Source organism: Chelon labrosus (genome assembly GCF_963514085.1).
Source record: "Chelon labrosus genome assembly, chromosome: 5".
Taxonomy (NCBI): Eukaryota; Metazoa; Chordata; class Actinopteri; order Mugiliformes; family Mugilidae; genus Chelon; species Chelon labrosus.
In genome coordinates, this window is record NC_140341.1 from 16,479,387 (window position 1) to 16,496,174 (window position 16,788).

Consider the following 16,788-nt stretch of genomic DNA (forward strand, 5'->3'; position numbering starts at 1 on the left):
CACTTTAGGTGATACAGTGCATAAAAAAAAATAATAATTTTTTTGAAATGTTATTTTTGTGTTTTATATGGTTTCCACTGCATGTTAACACGGTGCAGCATAAATATCTAGCCTGTTAATCAACTAACTCAGACGGTCGGCTGTTAAAAAAAAAAATATATATTAATTTGATTGTTTTAAAAGTTTAGATATTCCTCTATTTATTTTACCTGCAAAGTAAAGGCATATTTCTGAATGTTTGTGTTACCTTTTTTTGGCAAAAAGCTTGAATGCCGCAGAGGTTGTTGGAGATTTCTGATCACCCAGTCAATAAGATGTAGACAGTAAGAATGTTTGGTCTGACTGACTGATAGAAACATTTCTCTTAAGCACTTTCTCAACAGTCGGACGACAGAGAAGACATGCTTTGTGTGAACTTTGCCTTATCTCTGATGTATCCCCAAGTTTGTACTCATTCAGTGATTATTGTCGACTAAATAAAACCCCAAAAAAAACAAAACCTAACTTCACTGAGCTCTTAAATTATACCGCTACATCAGTTTTCAGTTTGAGGCCGTGATTGGGGATTATGAAACGCACCATACCCTGACGGGCTCGATGTCATTGTATGTGATTGAATTTGGTTCCGTTCTGGCCTGAATACAAACTTTTCCCCACTTCTTTTAAATATTTGTGAGAATTATTTGTGCATAAATAAACATTTCATGTGCATAGTTTTGTTCCTGTAAAATTCTAAATTGTGTAAAATCTGATATTGCAAATAAAGAATTAAATGTCACGTAAATACTGTCCTGTGAACTTTGTTTTTAATTTCGTAATGTTTGAATTTTTAAAGTGAGCACACCCGACTCCAAACTCAGTGTGGTTCATCAGTTCACAATTAAAATATTAGTTTTTTTGTTTTGTTTTTTTAGTGAAGAAAGATAGATGCCGTTTTATATTTAGTATTGCCCATAAATTATTAACTGTGAGTAAATTCGGTAATTTCCCATAATCAATATATGGCCTGCTTTCTATTTATTGGTAGCTGAATAACTGAGATTATCGTGTTCATAGGGTTAAGCAGCTTCAAAAATTTGGACAGCGGCAACAAAATGCAGCGTTACCATAGCAACAGCATCCGGTGCATTTTTTTATTTATTTTTTTCCTCCTCTTGGATACACATCCTCGAGCCGCCCCTGCGATTGGACGAGCTCTCTTTGGATGTCACTGGGGCAACCGAATGATGGGAATTTTAACACATGAACGGAAATGTCAGCGCTGAATTTCACTGGCTCCCTCCGTGCGGCTCCCATTCAAGGAACGAGTGAGGTTTACAGAGAGCGCAGGCAGCCATTGGCCCGTCCGCACATCCGTCTGAGGAAAGGGGGCGGGAGGATACGCTTTTTTTTTTTTTTTTTTTTTTTTTTTTTCCTCTTTTGCCTCGGTACGGGAGCCGAGCGGGGACCGGCTGGTTACGCAGCGGCCGTGGGTCTCCACCCGAGAGTATGGCGGCTGGAATCGCGCAGGAGAGCGGGGGAGAAGCGGAGACGTGCCAGAGATGGTGAAAAAGAAACAAAGAGGCGCAACTTCTGCAACTGAGTGTCGACATAGTTTTAGTTTGTGTTGTTTTTTCCCGAGGCGACCCGCAGCTTAAAACAAATTTGCGGCTGCAGTTCATTCCTGGGTTAAGCCAGCGTTTTTCCACTGTCCTCGATGGAGCAAGTTTGTGTGTTTTTTTTTTGATGATGCACAGAGACGGGTGAGCTAAGCAGATGAAAACCCGCACGGTCCACATCGCCGGCCGATATTTCCTCCCTCCCTGTGCACGTTTTGGACATTTGCGGTCCTCGGATGCTCGTGTAGCTGTCAGTGTCTGGCCTGCACGGGGGGGAACATTTCTACAATGAAATCCATCTTGGGGCACCGAGTCTTCTTTGTGCTCTGCCATAGCTGAGCAGCGGCGAGCAAGACCGTGTTATTGACAGCCCGTTCAAAAATGGGACACGAGTGGTGAATGTGATTTCGTGCGGGAGCGCTTTTTTGAGTTCATGTCAATGACGCGCGGGGACTTGACTTACCTTACGACTTGATTTAATCCACGATGCGCGAGTATAAAGTGGTGGTCCTGGGCAGCGGCGGGGTCGGGAAATCCGCCCTCACTGTGCAGTTTGTCACCGGGACGTTCATTGAGAAGTACGACCCCACCATAGAGGATTTTTACCGCAAAGAGATCGAGGTGGACTCCTCGCCCTCGGTGCTGGAGATCCTTGACACCGCCGGTACCGAGCAGTTCGCCTCCATGCGGGACCTGTACATCAAAAACGGCCAAGGGTTCATACTGGTCTACAGCCTTGTCAACCAGCAAAGCTTCCAGGACATAAAGCCGATGAGGGATCAGATCATTAGAGTGAAAAGGTTGGTGAAAATGTGGAGTGTGGATGTTGGAGATTATTTTTCACACATTGTGTGTTAATATGGGCTTCAGGACGGGCCTAGGCAGGTCTGAGGACTGTGCTTGAGTGGAGATGCTGGGCATCTTCAGAGCAGACTACAGCACATGTCTATTGTAGTTTGATGTACCAGGTCTCAACCAAATAGTTGAGTCAGGATTGCAAATTCCCTCACTGCTGTCAACACATCTAAAAGTATCTACAGACTTTTCAATGTTTCACTTCAGAGTCCAACAGTGCTGATCCGTCCTGTCATCAGTCAGTCTCCCAGTCATAGCATATACTGTCTGTGATCTGCCAAGCCAAAAAAAAATCTGTGGCTCTGAACGTCCACCGTTGCCGGATGCTGCAACCTCTGCGAAACACCCAGCCGGGAATACCCAGGATTCAGTGCAACACAGGCTCTGCAGAGAGCTTCAAGGAAGCACCGCTCAGAATACTGTAGGGCTCGGGGGGGGAGAGCACACTAACGTGAGCTCAGTCCTGCAGAGGAGAGACCGTGTTTTTAATTAACGGGCTGCACGAGCTCATCAGGAAGTTTTCCTGATGATCCAGATATGAGGTCACCGGAGCTGTGAGCCGCTGATTGATACAACGGGAGAGGTTAGCTGAGGCTGCGTGGCGTGTTATTGGCTTTGCTCTAGGGCGAATGCACTGTGCGGACATGCCGAGCTGCATGATCATGCCAACGAGAGCTCCGATGTGCAATGTCATAGGTGGCAGCTGCTTAAATAATCGTTGCCGACTGTCCCCCTTGTTTGGGAGCTCAGTCCCTGCGTGCGGGAAGCGTGCATCGAGCTGCGAGGGTTCATCAGTCAGTGTAGCAGTCTGCGGATGTGTTACAGTCAGTTGAGGGAGTCCAATAGGCTCCAGAGAGAGAAGGCTGTCTAATGAAGAAGCAAATTAAAATCAGCTTACAGCTCTTACTGTTTACTGATATAGCTAATTACTTTAGATAATGCCCAGCATAAGGGGAGTGCAGTCATATATTACATAGTTGCGTTTTAATCTTTAATGTGACTTTGACAATTTCTGTTCCATGTTGATTTTTTTATTGTTTTTTTAATTGGATTTAGACAAATTCCCCTTTCTAAGGAGTGGTATAAATACGTGACTCCGGATGAAAGAATGAGGTCAACATGTTTCCCCCTGTATGAGTTGAGAATGGTAAGAGGTATGTTCAGTCTGCAGCGTGTGCGTGAGGGTTTCTATGTAAATGTGCACGCTCACACGGCAGACGAAGCCAGGCCGTTACGTGATTTCCTACCTAACGCTGAGTCTGGTGCCATCTCCTAATATTGCAGCGGAATTTATTTTCTGTTGCAGAAACATCGCACTCCCACACAATGGTTAATTTCAGATTCGCGCACTTCACGAGGACGCGGTCAAAACTTTCCTTCAAAAAATGTCCGGTCATGATGTCCCTATAATTAAGTTATTAAGCCGTGACCCTTATTCCGTATGCGGTCCTTCTTTAACAGAGTTTGCGACAGAGTTGAGAATTTGCAAGTTAGAGACTTTGACATCTTGACATAAACACAGCTGACCTGGCCATGTAGCACAAATGTTTCAGTGAAGGTTTTTATTTAAGATTTGCACTCGAACACACCACAAAGACTACAGCCAACGTCCAGCTGGCAACCTAGAAGAGCTACTATTAGCTGGGAGGATAGGAAGCTAGGAAAAGCTACAAGCCTCCACATAGAACTGGCCTCCTGAATCATGATGCTGATTGGATGGTCTACAGTCTCGTCGAATGTTCATATGAGATGAAATCACTCTGTGTGGTTTCCTTCTGGTTCTTCAAACCGATCCGCCAATCAAAGTGATCTTTCTCACTGAGTCATTCCGCCGCTGATCCAACTTGCTGAATTAGCGATAGCGCTCCAACTAAAGCCAGTGGCGCGACACACCGGAAAAACTAGTTCGACAGATGCTCGCCAGAACATGATACGAGTGTCGTATCATGTTCCTTAAGATGTGAAAAGAAGCGCCTTTGAAAAAGGTAACAAAAAGTGAAAGACCGTTATCAGCACAACACACTCCACATTCAATTCTGTGTTCCTCCACAGGAAGCACATTTGTATTTCTAAACACATCTGACAACCCTGAACTGTGAGGCGGTCACAGTTTCTTTGTCGCTAAATGCAAGAAACCGATACGTAAATCAGTGTATCTTGTGATTATATTTCTGAAATTTAAGATTTAGTTTGCTTTTAATACTGCCATGGTAGAGCTGGGCCTCTCAGTTCTGTTTGAGTTCCAACAGAGTTAAATCCACTAGTATTGTAGCAATAACTGCAAAGTAGACACTAAATCTTTGATCACAATCTTTGATATTAGCCGATTCAAATCCTCATTTTGACATGTATACAGTATTTTAAAGACCGTGATCGATGGTTGCTGGTGAAGTCATTGTTGGTACATTTCAGAAGTCTGTTCAAATCATGCACAGGCAAATTTCAGCTTGTAACCTTCTTGAGAACTGCTCATCAAGACATCCATACATGATGAGCTACATTCATTGAGCAGCGTCTTTCTGAGAAAGTTCTCTACTTCCTAAAAATAGTCCAGTACCCCGTGAATTGAGTTGATTGCAGCTTTATTTGAGGAAATTCGTCAGTGCCGTTGATGACGAAGGCCGGAGTTAAAGCTTGAGAGATAACACATTTTTTAGCCAAAAATGTAGTGACCGCTCACACTCCCATCGATACACCTCTCAAATGTGATCAGATGAATGCTCAGGAATAAATGGAACAGAAAAAAAGAGATTCCGTTCTTTATGAAAACGATTCCTGCATACATGGCCATTTATGCAGGACTTGTGGACTTTTTGACCACTGTTTGCCTCGGAGCGATTTTTAAATGTCCTCATTATGTTTGCCCTCGTAGGTGCACACGAGAGAGTGCACATGCATGCGGGTGAAGCTATACGCACTGCAGCCAATGCTCTGTTCAAATGACATTCAGATATCAGCAACATAACAAGAAACACAACTGCTCGAAAAAAGGACCACCAGCTAGTATGTGAAAAGAGCGTAGGTTTCAAACTTTAATGCATTAATAATTCTTGTTAGACCGTAACACCCACAGCGTATCCTGGTGAGTAACAGCGAGTGTAAACAGAATCTTCCTGTTTCCACAGCCCACACTATAAACACTTTTACATCTGCATCGGTGCTAATATTGTTTAAATGATGCCCAAACCCAGAATCATGTTACGTTCTGGATCCTCGGTTATTTGTGAGGGTAGAACACAGAGAACTCTAAATGATTCACTAATTTGCAGAACAATTACACTGTGAGAAATCCTTGATAGAAGGCGAAGGGTCGGCCGCTTGTGTACAGACAGTTGCTCATAATGTGAAGCAGTGTCGAGGATGTTTATCTTTTGCTAGCAGCTTTCTTTCTTCCCAGTCTGTAAGGAGAAAGGCTGTTGCTGTCACTCTCTGAAGACCCACAACTGAAAGGCAACATGTCCAGGCATGTTCTGTTGGCTGGTTGAAGGCCATTGTAGGGAAATTGAAAAGACTACCTGTAATAGGATAAGACAAAAAAGAAGAAAAAGCATCAAAAAGACTAACAACAACTGGGGCAACATTAGAAAAAAGGGTGGAATGTTCCTTTGACAGCCCTGAGAAAGAGACAGATGTAATCGCTACAGGTGTCTGTGTCACATATTGGTCGGCATCTATATGAGAAGTGATTTTGCGTTGGCCTCAGCTGTCAGATTGTCCCTGTGGTTTTGCCTCTGTGTCCCTCCTCGCTGCCAAAACAGAGATGACCCGTCACGGCCGTATTGGCATTCGCTCAGGTCAGAGGCTCTGCTGTGCGTTGTGCTCACCCTGAACCCTGTCAGCATCTATCAGTGGCCGCTGATAGCGGCGCAGACAGGTTTTAGCATGGAGGCCGTGGGTGCACACGATTACGCCCCGGCCCGCCTGTGTCGACTGGGAACCTCATCGCTCCTCGCTTCAGCTGCAGTTAACTGTACACCAGGGCTGTGTTGTGATTTGTCCCTTCGCAGAGCATTTAAATAGAAGGAGAGTGAAGAAGAAGGAGGTGGATCAGACCATAATGACGCTGCTAGCACTGCTGCCCTGCAGTTATGTTGTTGTTGCTGCTACATCGGCACATTTCAGTCAAAGAAAAACCCTAGCTCTGATCCATATGCTTGACATTATAAATTTTTGTGCATGAGTATTTACTCACCTGAACGTTGCGTTAAAGGGGAACTACTGTTTTTTACAACCTGGACCTTATTTCTGAAATAAAATACGATCGTACTCACCCATATAACTTTTGTGTCATTTGTAGTCCTTCGGGAGATATTTAGATCTGCATATATCCATATAGTGGGAGTGACTGGGGCACCAAAACGCAGCCTCTAAATAACAAATTATCTGCCGCGAAAGTCGTTCATTTCACCAATATTTTGTTATGATACGCTAGTGCTATTCCCCGTTGAGTCCCGGAGTTACCTGTTATCATCATCCGGGGTCTGTAGGTCAATCTACAGACCTGGATGATGTCATTACTGAGCACCATGCGCATCCGCGACGGTTGGCTTGTTTACCTGTAAGTTGCTACTGCTATTTTTTTTGCATCATGGCTGAATATTTTTCCGATTCTGAGGTTGTGGACAAACCATAGCAGTAGCAAATCACAGGTATAATGCGTTATTTAGAGGCTGTGTTTCAGTGCCCCAGTCACTCCCACTATATGAATATACGCAGATCTAAATATCTCCCGAAGGACTACAAATTACACAAAAGTTATATGGGTGAGCAAACGATCGTATTTTATGCCAGAAATAAGGTCCAGGCTGTAAAAAACAGTAGTTCCCCTTTAAGGCTTACAGAGTGTAAAATGATCATTTCAAGACTTCATGTGCCAACCAGTTAAAAGGCTACGGCGGGCTCCCCTCTGACATCAGTGTCTTTATCTATTGTGAAAACTGAACTGGGCTTAAAGTCACTGAGGATTACTTAACAGTTTACTCAACATTCAGAATTATGTGTCAAAGGTTCTACGCAGAGGGCTGTTTTTATGACAGACCAACAAGTTGTTTCTGCACCTTTTTGAGAGTCACAGCTTGAAGTTAGTGACATGTTAACTTTCCCCAAAAAGGTCTTGGTATGACGGTGTCAGTCACTTGATTGATCAATCCACTGGTTCATTCTGGACTGAAATGTGTCAACAACTATTGGATGGTTGGTTTTAAGAACTGGTCCAGACATTCATGGTTTCCAGATAATGTATTCTACTGATGACTTTTTCTTTAGTGCAATGAAGGAGGTTTACATTTTCTGTGGCGATTCTCTCGAAAATTGGACGTCCACTTCCCTGTCTGGACGGATGGTAACCACTTTGGCAATCCACTGACTTTTTCATCCGGCTCCATACTTTGGTAAAATTTCTCATTATTTTTAACAAAACACCAACCATACACCTGCAAAATAGCCAGATGTCTCCACTGCCTTTCTGAGCAAGTTGCCACGATAGCTTTCGCATTGCGTTGGAAGCACCATTGTACCTACCAAGGTTAGGGTTAAGGTTGCTTTGCACATATTGTCAAGGAATCAACGAAAGGAACTTAAAATAGTGTTACTAGTACGATGTCCAAATGCATATATTTCATTTTTGACATGGTATTAGTTTATTGAGGTTGGTGAATTGAGATGCACAAATAAGACAGCTGGGGAGTGAGTTTATCATCCAGTTGCACACAATTGAGCCATCCCCAGTAAACACATCAAAGACCTTTTTGATAAAGAACTCCCTCAGCTGCCACAGAAGCTTCAACGCGGCAGGAGATGAACAGCCAGGACGGCAGCTCAGCTGGCAGGTTCTCCAGCGCTGCTGACTGTACGTATTATATTATACAGTTTACACTTACATTACAGCTCGAGCCTCCACCTCCACCACATGGTCTCGGCAGCTTCAAAGGAGAATACGAACCTCTAGGGAGCCATGATGTTTCTCTGTGCTTTATGAACAGTTATGCATTTCAACACTTAAGCCATTTCTGAGTAAAACAATAGTGGAACTAATGTAGCAACTATAGGGTTCATTGTATTAGGTTGGTGTTTGCAAGCTTTTCCAGCAGTTTATTACACTTTAGCCCTGGTAAGCCCCCCCCCCCCCCCCCTTTAAACATGGAACTCTATGCCATTGAAGTGTATCTTTACATGTACAAAGCGTATGCATTCTGTGACTTGTACCATTTCTAGACCCTCATTAATGTTACATCCGCATGAAGTGAAGTCCAGTACTGTGGCACAATGCCACTCACAAGGGTCAAGCATGACTGCACTGCAGTTAAGTAACAACAAACATGTCAGCGAACTACTCTTATAGAAACCCATTATGAACTGAAGTGGACTTTTAAGCTGTTGCCACGGATAATGACAAGCAAGAAGAAAACAACAAGCAATTAAGAAAAAGACCAGCCGACAAGATGTCTAAGCATAAACGGTTGATAGCTGGTTTCTTAAAGTCAGTGCTAATGTTAAAAAAATACTCAGTATTGTTGTGTACGGTGGTCCAGTGAGATTTTCAAAGCTACACCATTAATAGTTTCAGTGCTGGAATATCTATTTAACACAAGGTAAGGTCAGAGGATGAGGTGATTGTGCCACTTACTGTAGATCATGTTCAATGGTTATAATACTTCTGTCTGTGAAGCCACTACCACTCAATCAATCTGAACACATTTCCAGTAAGATGGTACTTTGCGTATCCGATTTTTGCTCCCGTCCTTCGCAAGAGGAGGAATCTGTGTCAGACAGCATAATTACCCCCAAGGAGATAGTACATCAAACTCAAGGATGACTGTACACTCTGTCAAGTTCAGTTCTCATTTATCTGCTCCATTTTGACATTTCTTGGCCAGTCCCTCCATCACATGGCTAGCACCAGATTTTAAAAGAAATGTCAAGCACAGACTTTCATTATATCAGGGAATTCCGAAGAGATTATATTTTCCCCTCTAAACTGAAGTCCCCGTTTCCTTCCTCATCCTCACGGCGTTGGCCAGAGTCAAATACAGAAGCTCTCTGGCCGCCGGGTTCCACCGTCCGTTAGCCAGGCCTGTGCAAGTTGATCTGCATCATGCATTATTGATAAGATGTGTCTGGCCGAGCTTGAATGGATGTTTGCAGTCAGAGTGTTCCATTGCCTTTGGCGTTGGGCTCACAAGCTGATGGCTAAAACGTGACACATTGTTTGCGCTGTTTGTGACGCAACAGAAACTGGACTCAGTTGTCTTTTGGTGCTTGCGTGTTTTGCGTGTCGGACGAGAATCGCTTGCCGCCATGCGCCACTCGCTGTTCGGTCCAGACGCAGAGTGGCCGACACCCTTTATGCTGAGGCCCTGAGAGCGTTGGTATCCGTGGCAGCCGCCGTCTCACACCTCCTGGGACTGACGATTTTCTCCTCTGTTATTATCACTATATATAGACCCCCTCCTTTGCTTCCAGATGTCTTTGTGCTGTTATGAGCTACATAACTTGCATACATCTGACCAAACCTCCAGGGTTTAGTACGACTTCAAAGTTTACTCGGATTCTTCCTGGGATTCAGGACATCCATGATAATTATAGTTTTTCTCTTTCTTTTTATGTGATGTTTTATATGCAGGCAGCTCTGACACGTGCGCAGGGAAGATTTCTGTGGACTAGGCATCTGTATCCATTGAATCAGCTGAATGGTCTTGTAAAGAACAACTCATCATTTGTTTAATTGGTTAGTCAATAGAAAATGAATCAGCATCATTGGTTCCAGCCTCTCAAACATTTTCCGGTTTTATTCTGTTACATTGAACTGAGTATGTTTGGACCATGACTAGAGTTCTTCTATAGTTGCACCCCTTGTATATTATTATTGTTATTATCATTTTAAATAATGTTTCTAAGCTATAAAGCTATAAAAGCAAAGGTTCTGCCTTTCAATCGCATCTATGTTTAGGGTATTTTTCAGTAAAGGTTGGTAGGTAAAGGGAATTTTAGGTGGAAGACAAAAATAACCTGACTCTATGTGGTTCAGAGAACTTATCCGGAAAATCACCACCTTGCTGTTTTTATTGACACCAGGACCGCAGTGAATGAGAGCCGAGCGCTGTAATGTTGGGATGCACAAGTTGTAGTTTTTCATTGAAGTTGCCTCCGAGCTCAAAGAGGAACGCTATCATACTTTTGGTCACACACCCACCGACCTCTAAGATCTCTTAAATTCTGGTAGTTCCTCTCGGCTGGTGAGCTGATACTGTGAACAGAACAGGATGGCTGAGATTAAAGTTCACCGGATAATGTATTCATGAAGAGATCAAAGCCGGCAAGTTTAAGCTCATTTAACGCCGAAACCTGCAGCCTGTAACCTCTAGAGACGCTCAGGCTGCTCAACCTGGGAATGTACGACAGCTGCTGCTTCCGCAGTCTCCCCCAGTTTTAGCCATTCCCCTATTTACCAGTTACTATAGCAAACGAGGATGAGGATATTTTATGTGTGTTAATAATTTAGCAGCATGTATATTTCATCGAGCGAGGGCATCATTTGAAAAACCCTAATGGTGTTTGCGGGTGCCCGGGTTAGATTTGACAATGATGCTCGGTGTCGTGAACACAGACATTTAAACTCAGTTCAAACGACGGGTCCAACAGATGGAAAGTGCTGCCGCGCTTAGCTTCGCATGCAGATAAGGATGAAAGAAATAACAACCTGTTGTTTGAAGGATGTGAATACGCATGGTCCGCTGAGTCTCTGATGTTTCTGAACTTTATCTCCTCTGATGTGTACGAACCGCCTCAGACGCCCACCCTTTTCCCCAATATCAAAACTGATGTAGTGATTATATTGATGAAACTCTGCCTCAGCTGCTCCTTTTAATAACTGTAGTGCAGCAAGGCTGTTTAATTTGACTGAGCGTCTCCTCTGGCTGTCCTCAAAGTAGTCCAGTTCCTTAGTGACTTGTTGTGCTTCAGCAGCATGGCAGGGCGTTCAGAGCTCAAAGGATTATGGCCACTTCCTACCCTCAGGGGTCACAGCTCTAGTACCCATTTCCTGTCCTCTACTGGGTCAGGCTTTAGAGTCGGTGCTTAGGCTGGGTGGGCGGCGTGGAAGTTCAGTGGTTAGCACTTCACAGCAAGAGGATGCCGTCCTGGTCCTCGATGTGAAAGCTTCCTCCCGCAGTCAAAGACCAAGTGTACACTAAAGTAGAAGCACTTTCAAGAACGCATCATTTTCTTTCCACTTTGGGCATGCTGAGCTTGTTTAAAATACTCACAGTGTGCATGGTTTTGGGGAAAAAAAAGGCCAGGCTTATATTGACGTTCAGATGGCAAAACTACTTGTACATGATTTTTATGTTCAAACTTTGCAGAGGATGTTAAGAAACCAAGTCATTTGAAATCTGCTCTTTGCTTTTTTCCGTTTTGATTCCTGGATTCTTTTAAGGAAACCTTTACTGTCTAGATCATGTTCTGTCCTGCTGCAAAAAGCAGTAATGGTAACAGTCAACCAAGTTATATTAAATGCTTGTATTTTCATCCAGATTGCAGGTTATAAAGTGGTTATATAGGGTTGGCTATTTCGTGTGACTATTCACAGTCCCCAGGGGATGAATGCTAATCGCGGTGGTGATCCTCATCGTGGTCATTTGTCTTTGCACCACAATGAGCCCGACATTTTCTGATTTTGTCGGCAAAACTTTTGAATGGATTGCAGTAACATTTATAAATGCGTTTACCTCAGTTCGAACCTGACCACACCAACCTGAGATGGTGATCATTGTAAGCGTTATACCCGCCGTAAATAAGCTTCTTGCCATAGTCACTTTGAGCTTGTTAGCGCGCTGCCATCAGCGTTTAGCTCAAAGCACTGCTGTGTAAGTACAGCATCACTTAGCTGCTGAAATGCTAACTTGGCGATGGACCCTTTGGCTTGCTAATCTGATAGCTCGAAATTTTAAGCAGTCGATTTTAAGCGGTGCGATGACGGAATGGTGCCTTGAGCTGTAAATATATGTGCCACTTAATGATGATGCCAGCCTTTTCATTCTGCTACACTCTTTACCAGGTTTTGGATTTAATGCACCGTTCTGATTGTCAAAAGTGTCATGTCATGTCATGTCATGTCATGTCAAAAGTTCTTTTCAGTGGTTCAGTTTCCAGCTGAAGTACGTGCTAATGCATAAAGTTCTGTTTCTCAAAACGTATTGCTTTGATACACAAGGCCTGACGTGGATCTGTGTGTGTGTCCTTAGGTACGAGAAGGTTCCCGTGATCCTGGTGGGGAACAAGGTGGACCTGGAAAGCGAGCGGGAGGTATCGTCCAGCGAAGGCCAAGCCCTGGCCGAGGAGTGGGGCTGCCCGTTCATGGAGACCTCGGCCAAGAGCAAAACAATGGTAGACGAACTGTTCGCTGAGATCGTTCGGCAGATGGACTACGCCGCCCAGCCAGACAAGGATGACCCCTGCTGCTCCTCTTGCAATATACAATAGCCCCGGGGGCCTCCGAGAACAGGCCAGGGGGAAAAAAAAGTCCGCTCAGAGGACGGCCCCGTCGACTCGCAGCAGACACACTTAGACACACACATGCACATGCCAATTAAAACGGACGATAGATTTGTGGTTGGACGTGATGGATTTTAACTCTGTGGAGCATTTACAGTGACATGATTATTAATAATGACATGTGAGTAATGCGTACGTTTTGAATGAGGAATTTGCCGCAAGAGAATTTGACAGAAAGGACCATGCCCTCGCCTTATGTTACTTTCTTTTGTTGTTTGTTTTTATCACAAGAAAAACAGTGAATCATCAGCAAAGAATCACAGATCGGGATCTTTACTCTTTAGGTTGTTACACAATCTGCTATAAGGGAGTAAAAAAAAAACAGAAATACGTTCTCTTCTGATTTCGTTTGTATTACTGTTTTCGCACAGAACACCGAGATGCATTTCTTGTTACCATGACTCAGTTGCAAGTAGCTACTGTGCACAAACCTAATGACAGATTTCTGGTATCCAGTTGTTTTAAGGAGTATTTGATTTAGGGTATGTACAATTTTTAGTTTGTGTAGTTGTTGGTGGGAGGTTTTTCTACTCATCACAGGGCTGAACCAAAGAGGTGACCTTAAAGCACCTCCATATTCTTATTTTTTTTTTTTTTCCGTCTTTCAAAAAGGAATGCAGAGGAAACGGATAAGTCAGTGTCCTTCTTGAAACATTGGTGCAGTCACCTCTTTCCTATTTTCTCACTTTGAGATATAATAGTAAGCATAGCAGAGCCTCTCGCATATCGTGTGATGTTTTGTTTTCCTCTCTGGGAGACTCTGACAGCAGATTGCTGAGTAGTAATATAACTAACTGCTTCGCCCTGACGGGACAAAGAGTGTTTTCTGTGTTTGAATATCTCCACAGACGATCTCTCCAAATCTCTTTTCAGGAATGGGTGACATTTAAAGTGAAGATGCCAACATTTTGTCATACTCTTTGTTTTTTTCTCCTCCTCCGGTGTCAATATGGAAATGTGGCGCCCAGCATCCTGATGCCATTCTTTATGTGCTCAGAGTATTCAAATTCATAGTAACAAATAGTAACGACGAAGGCAATGACGATAATAATAATAAGAATTATAAACGGTAGTGTAAATATTTTGTATTCAAAGTGCCAGCTCCTATGAAGACACTGACTCAACACGTGGAATTGTCAACTGTATGCATGGCTAGTAAACAAACAAACAAAAAAAAAGAGGACTCTTATCGTTTGAGACGAATATAGGCTGTGGAAAAAAAAAAAAAAATGCAAATCAAACACAAACACATCTGGATCTGGACACTGTCTCAGCTGTACATCTATGTTGCCACGGGAACCAGACTTTTTCCCCCCGTGTGACCATTTTCATTGTTGATTTTATATTTTTTTATGTGACCATTTACTCTTTATCCCTCTCTGAATGGTGACACTGTTACATTTGACACCTAAACAATAAAAGTGCGTTCAACACTAGACTTCAGTGAAACGAAGTGATTGGGGAGATCAAAGAAACGCTGTTTTGTTTGCAGCGACTAACATGGGTTTATATTTCATCACTATTTCAAGTCAAGGGGTTTTCAGAGTCTCCGTCAGACACGACTCCTTTGCCTTGATCATGTCATTAGAAAAATGATATACCATGTCTTACACTAATTTGGAAGGTAACAATGGTCTGCATATATATATATATGGCTACCTTAGCGGTACTCAAAATGCTTTATGGTATCCACATGCCAGTGGTGGAAGCTACCATGCCATTGGGAGCAACTTTGGGTTCTCCTTGGCCCGTTGACATTTTATTTGGCCGAGGAGTGAACCGCCAACCCCGCAATTAGTGGACAGCCCCTCAATTTTGTAGTCTTGAACTACAACTTCACATAATTTTGGTGTATTTTGCGACGTAAACAGTGAGTAAGATGTTGCCATGAAGCCAGTCAGTTATATTCATGTACATTTTTGTAAATAAATCTGTCCCCATTCCCTAGTCACACTGATGCACAGTTAGTCATCACTGAATTAGTAGCAGTTTCCTATAATTTGTAAGGAGGATATCTGGACCTTTACTCATGCTAGACATCAGAAATAATGATATCCTTGGGGAGCGTTGTCCTTTTAAATTTAAACAATTTGAAATTGTTAATCTGCCTGGTGTAAATGTTCCCCAAACACTATGACACGCATTCGAGTAACCTGAAGAACAACACGCTATTGAGAGAACGGCTGCTGCATACAAGGATGACCTTGCATTCACCTACTTCTGCTTAATGCTTGTGTCGCATCCATTCTGTTTAATCTGCTTGGGAGCCCAGCATGCTGCTGCAGGTGCTCAAGCCTGAAGGGTGTTTCTTACAATTTTTAGTATGTTTTTTTTTTTTTTTTGTGCAGGAAGTTTTGCATTATTTCAAATTTAAAATTGCATAAGTTCCCCTTTTGCTGTCCTTGTTTCAACCTTTCAGCCACTTAATTCAAAAAAAGGCATGGTGTTGTGCCAATTGCTGGCCGATTCCCCCGGTGGTTTGACCAATCACAGCTTTGTAGGCAAGGGATGGAGGGATTAATGATGCCGACGACTGCTGTCCCTGAAATTGGTCTCTCTCTCACTCGTTCAGCACTCCACACTGTGAGTTGGTGCAGTAGCGAGAGAGTAGTAAATTAAGATTTTGGACACTAATCATTATTTTGAGTCATGCTGATGTATAACGAAGCGGTAAAGCGTAAAAAAGAGAAAGCACAACCATCGCGGATGCAAAGTAACCATAACCATAAAGAAAACCGCCACGTAGACTGAGATAAACAAACACAAAGGCATGTTAACTGCTACAAATACGGTCATAACATGTTGAAATACTATTAAAATGGCTACCCACAACTATTATAAAGGGATGTGTAACTGCCGCAAAGAGATCCAAATGGTTGCAAAGTGACCCAAGACACCACAAAGAAAGAGCAAAAACCACTTAGAAATGATGAAAGGCTCTTATGTATGAGAAGCGAAGTCTTTTAAATGTCTGTCCAAGGGCCAAATGTCTCTCTTTCTCTCTCTTGCTTTCTCTCCCCCTGCGTTGAATCAGGGAGACTGTAAGGAGAAGCCATTTGGCTTCACAGAGAGTATCGGGACTGTCGTGTCATGCTGCTCAAATGGGGTTTCTGTTCTTGAAGATAACTGAGAAGGGCTACCTCTTGAGCCAGGTCGCCCAGCAGCTTCTTCCCAGCTGGCTCTGTAACTGACAGACAGTCTTTTTGTGGCATTCAGGGAAGTCAGAGCAAACACACAGTCACTGCTGCCGCCGCCGCTGCTGCTGCTTGTGCATTTCTCCTGCTAGGCTTAGCATACTGTTTTTTTTTTTTTTTTGTTTTCACTGAGTCAGCCGGGGTTTCTTAAGGGCCTAGCCTGTTCTGAATATGTCACTGCGTTACATGGTTACGCACAGTGCCGACGACCTTCTTGCCCTTTTTGTTCTCTTCCTTTATACTTTGACAAGGAAAATTACACACTTTGTGCTCTCAACATCCACTACACGGCACATATTTGGGTTTTGCACATTTTTAATTTGCTCTTGTATTGGTTTTATTCTGTTGTTTTTCTCCAGCATCTCACCCAGAGGGTTTCAATGATCTGTTGGTAAAGCGTGTACTAAAGATAGATCAGTAATTCTGTTAGCGTCCGGCGAGCTCGCCTCTACTTTGACTCGTGGGAGATTTAACAGTGGTTTTATTTCCATTAAAATGACAATCTGCCGAAACTGCACTCCTCACTACAGCAGCAGATAGTGATTTAGCTTAGAGTACAGATAAAGCCCGGGCTCATTTCTTCAGAACGA

At 43.3% G+C, this 16,788-nt stretch overlaps 1 protein-coding gene across 1 annotated transcript; it reads left to right on the plus strand.

Annotated features, from left to right (window-relative positions):
• Nucleotides 1–1,403: 1,403 nt before the first annotated feature.
• Nucleotides 1,404–15,283, plus strand: rap2aa (RAP2A, member of RAS oncogene family a). The gene is made up of 2 exons (XM_084544048.1): nt 1,404–2,398; nt 12,695–15,283. Exons 1-2 carry the CDS (start codon nt 2,085–2,087, stop codon nt 12,930–12,932), a joined length of 552 nt encoding a protein of 183 aa, XP_084400174.1. The 5' UTR covers nt 1,404–2,084; the 3' UTR covers nt 12,933–15,283.
• Nucleotides 15,284–16,788: the final 1,505 nt, after the last annotated feature.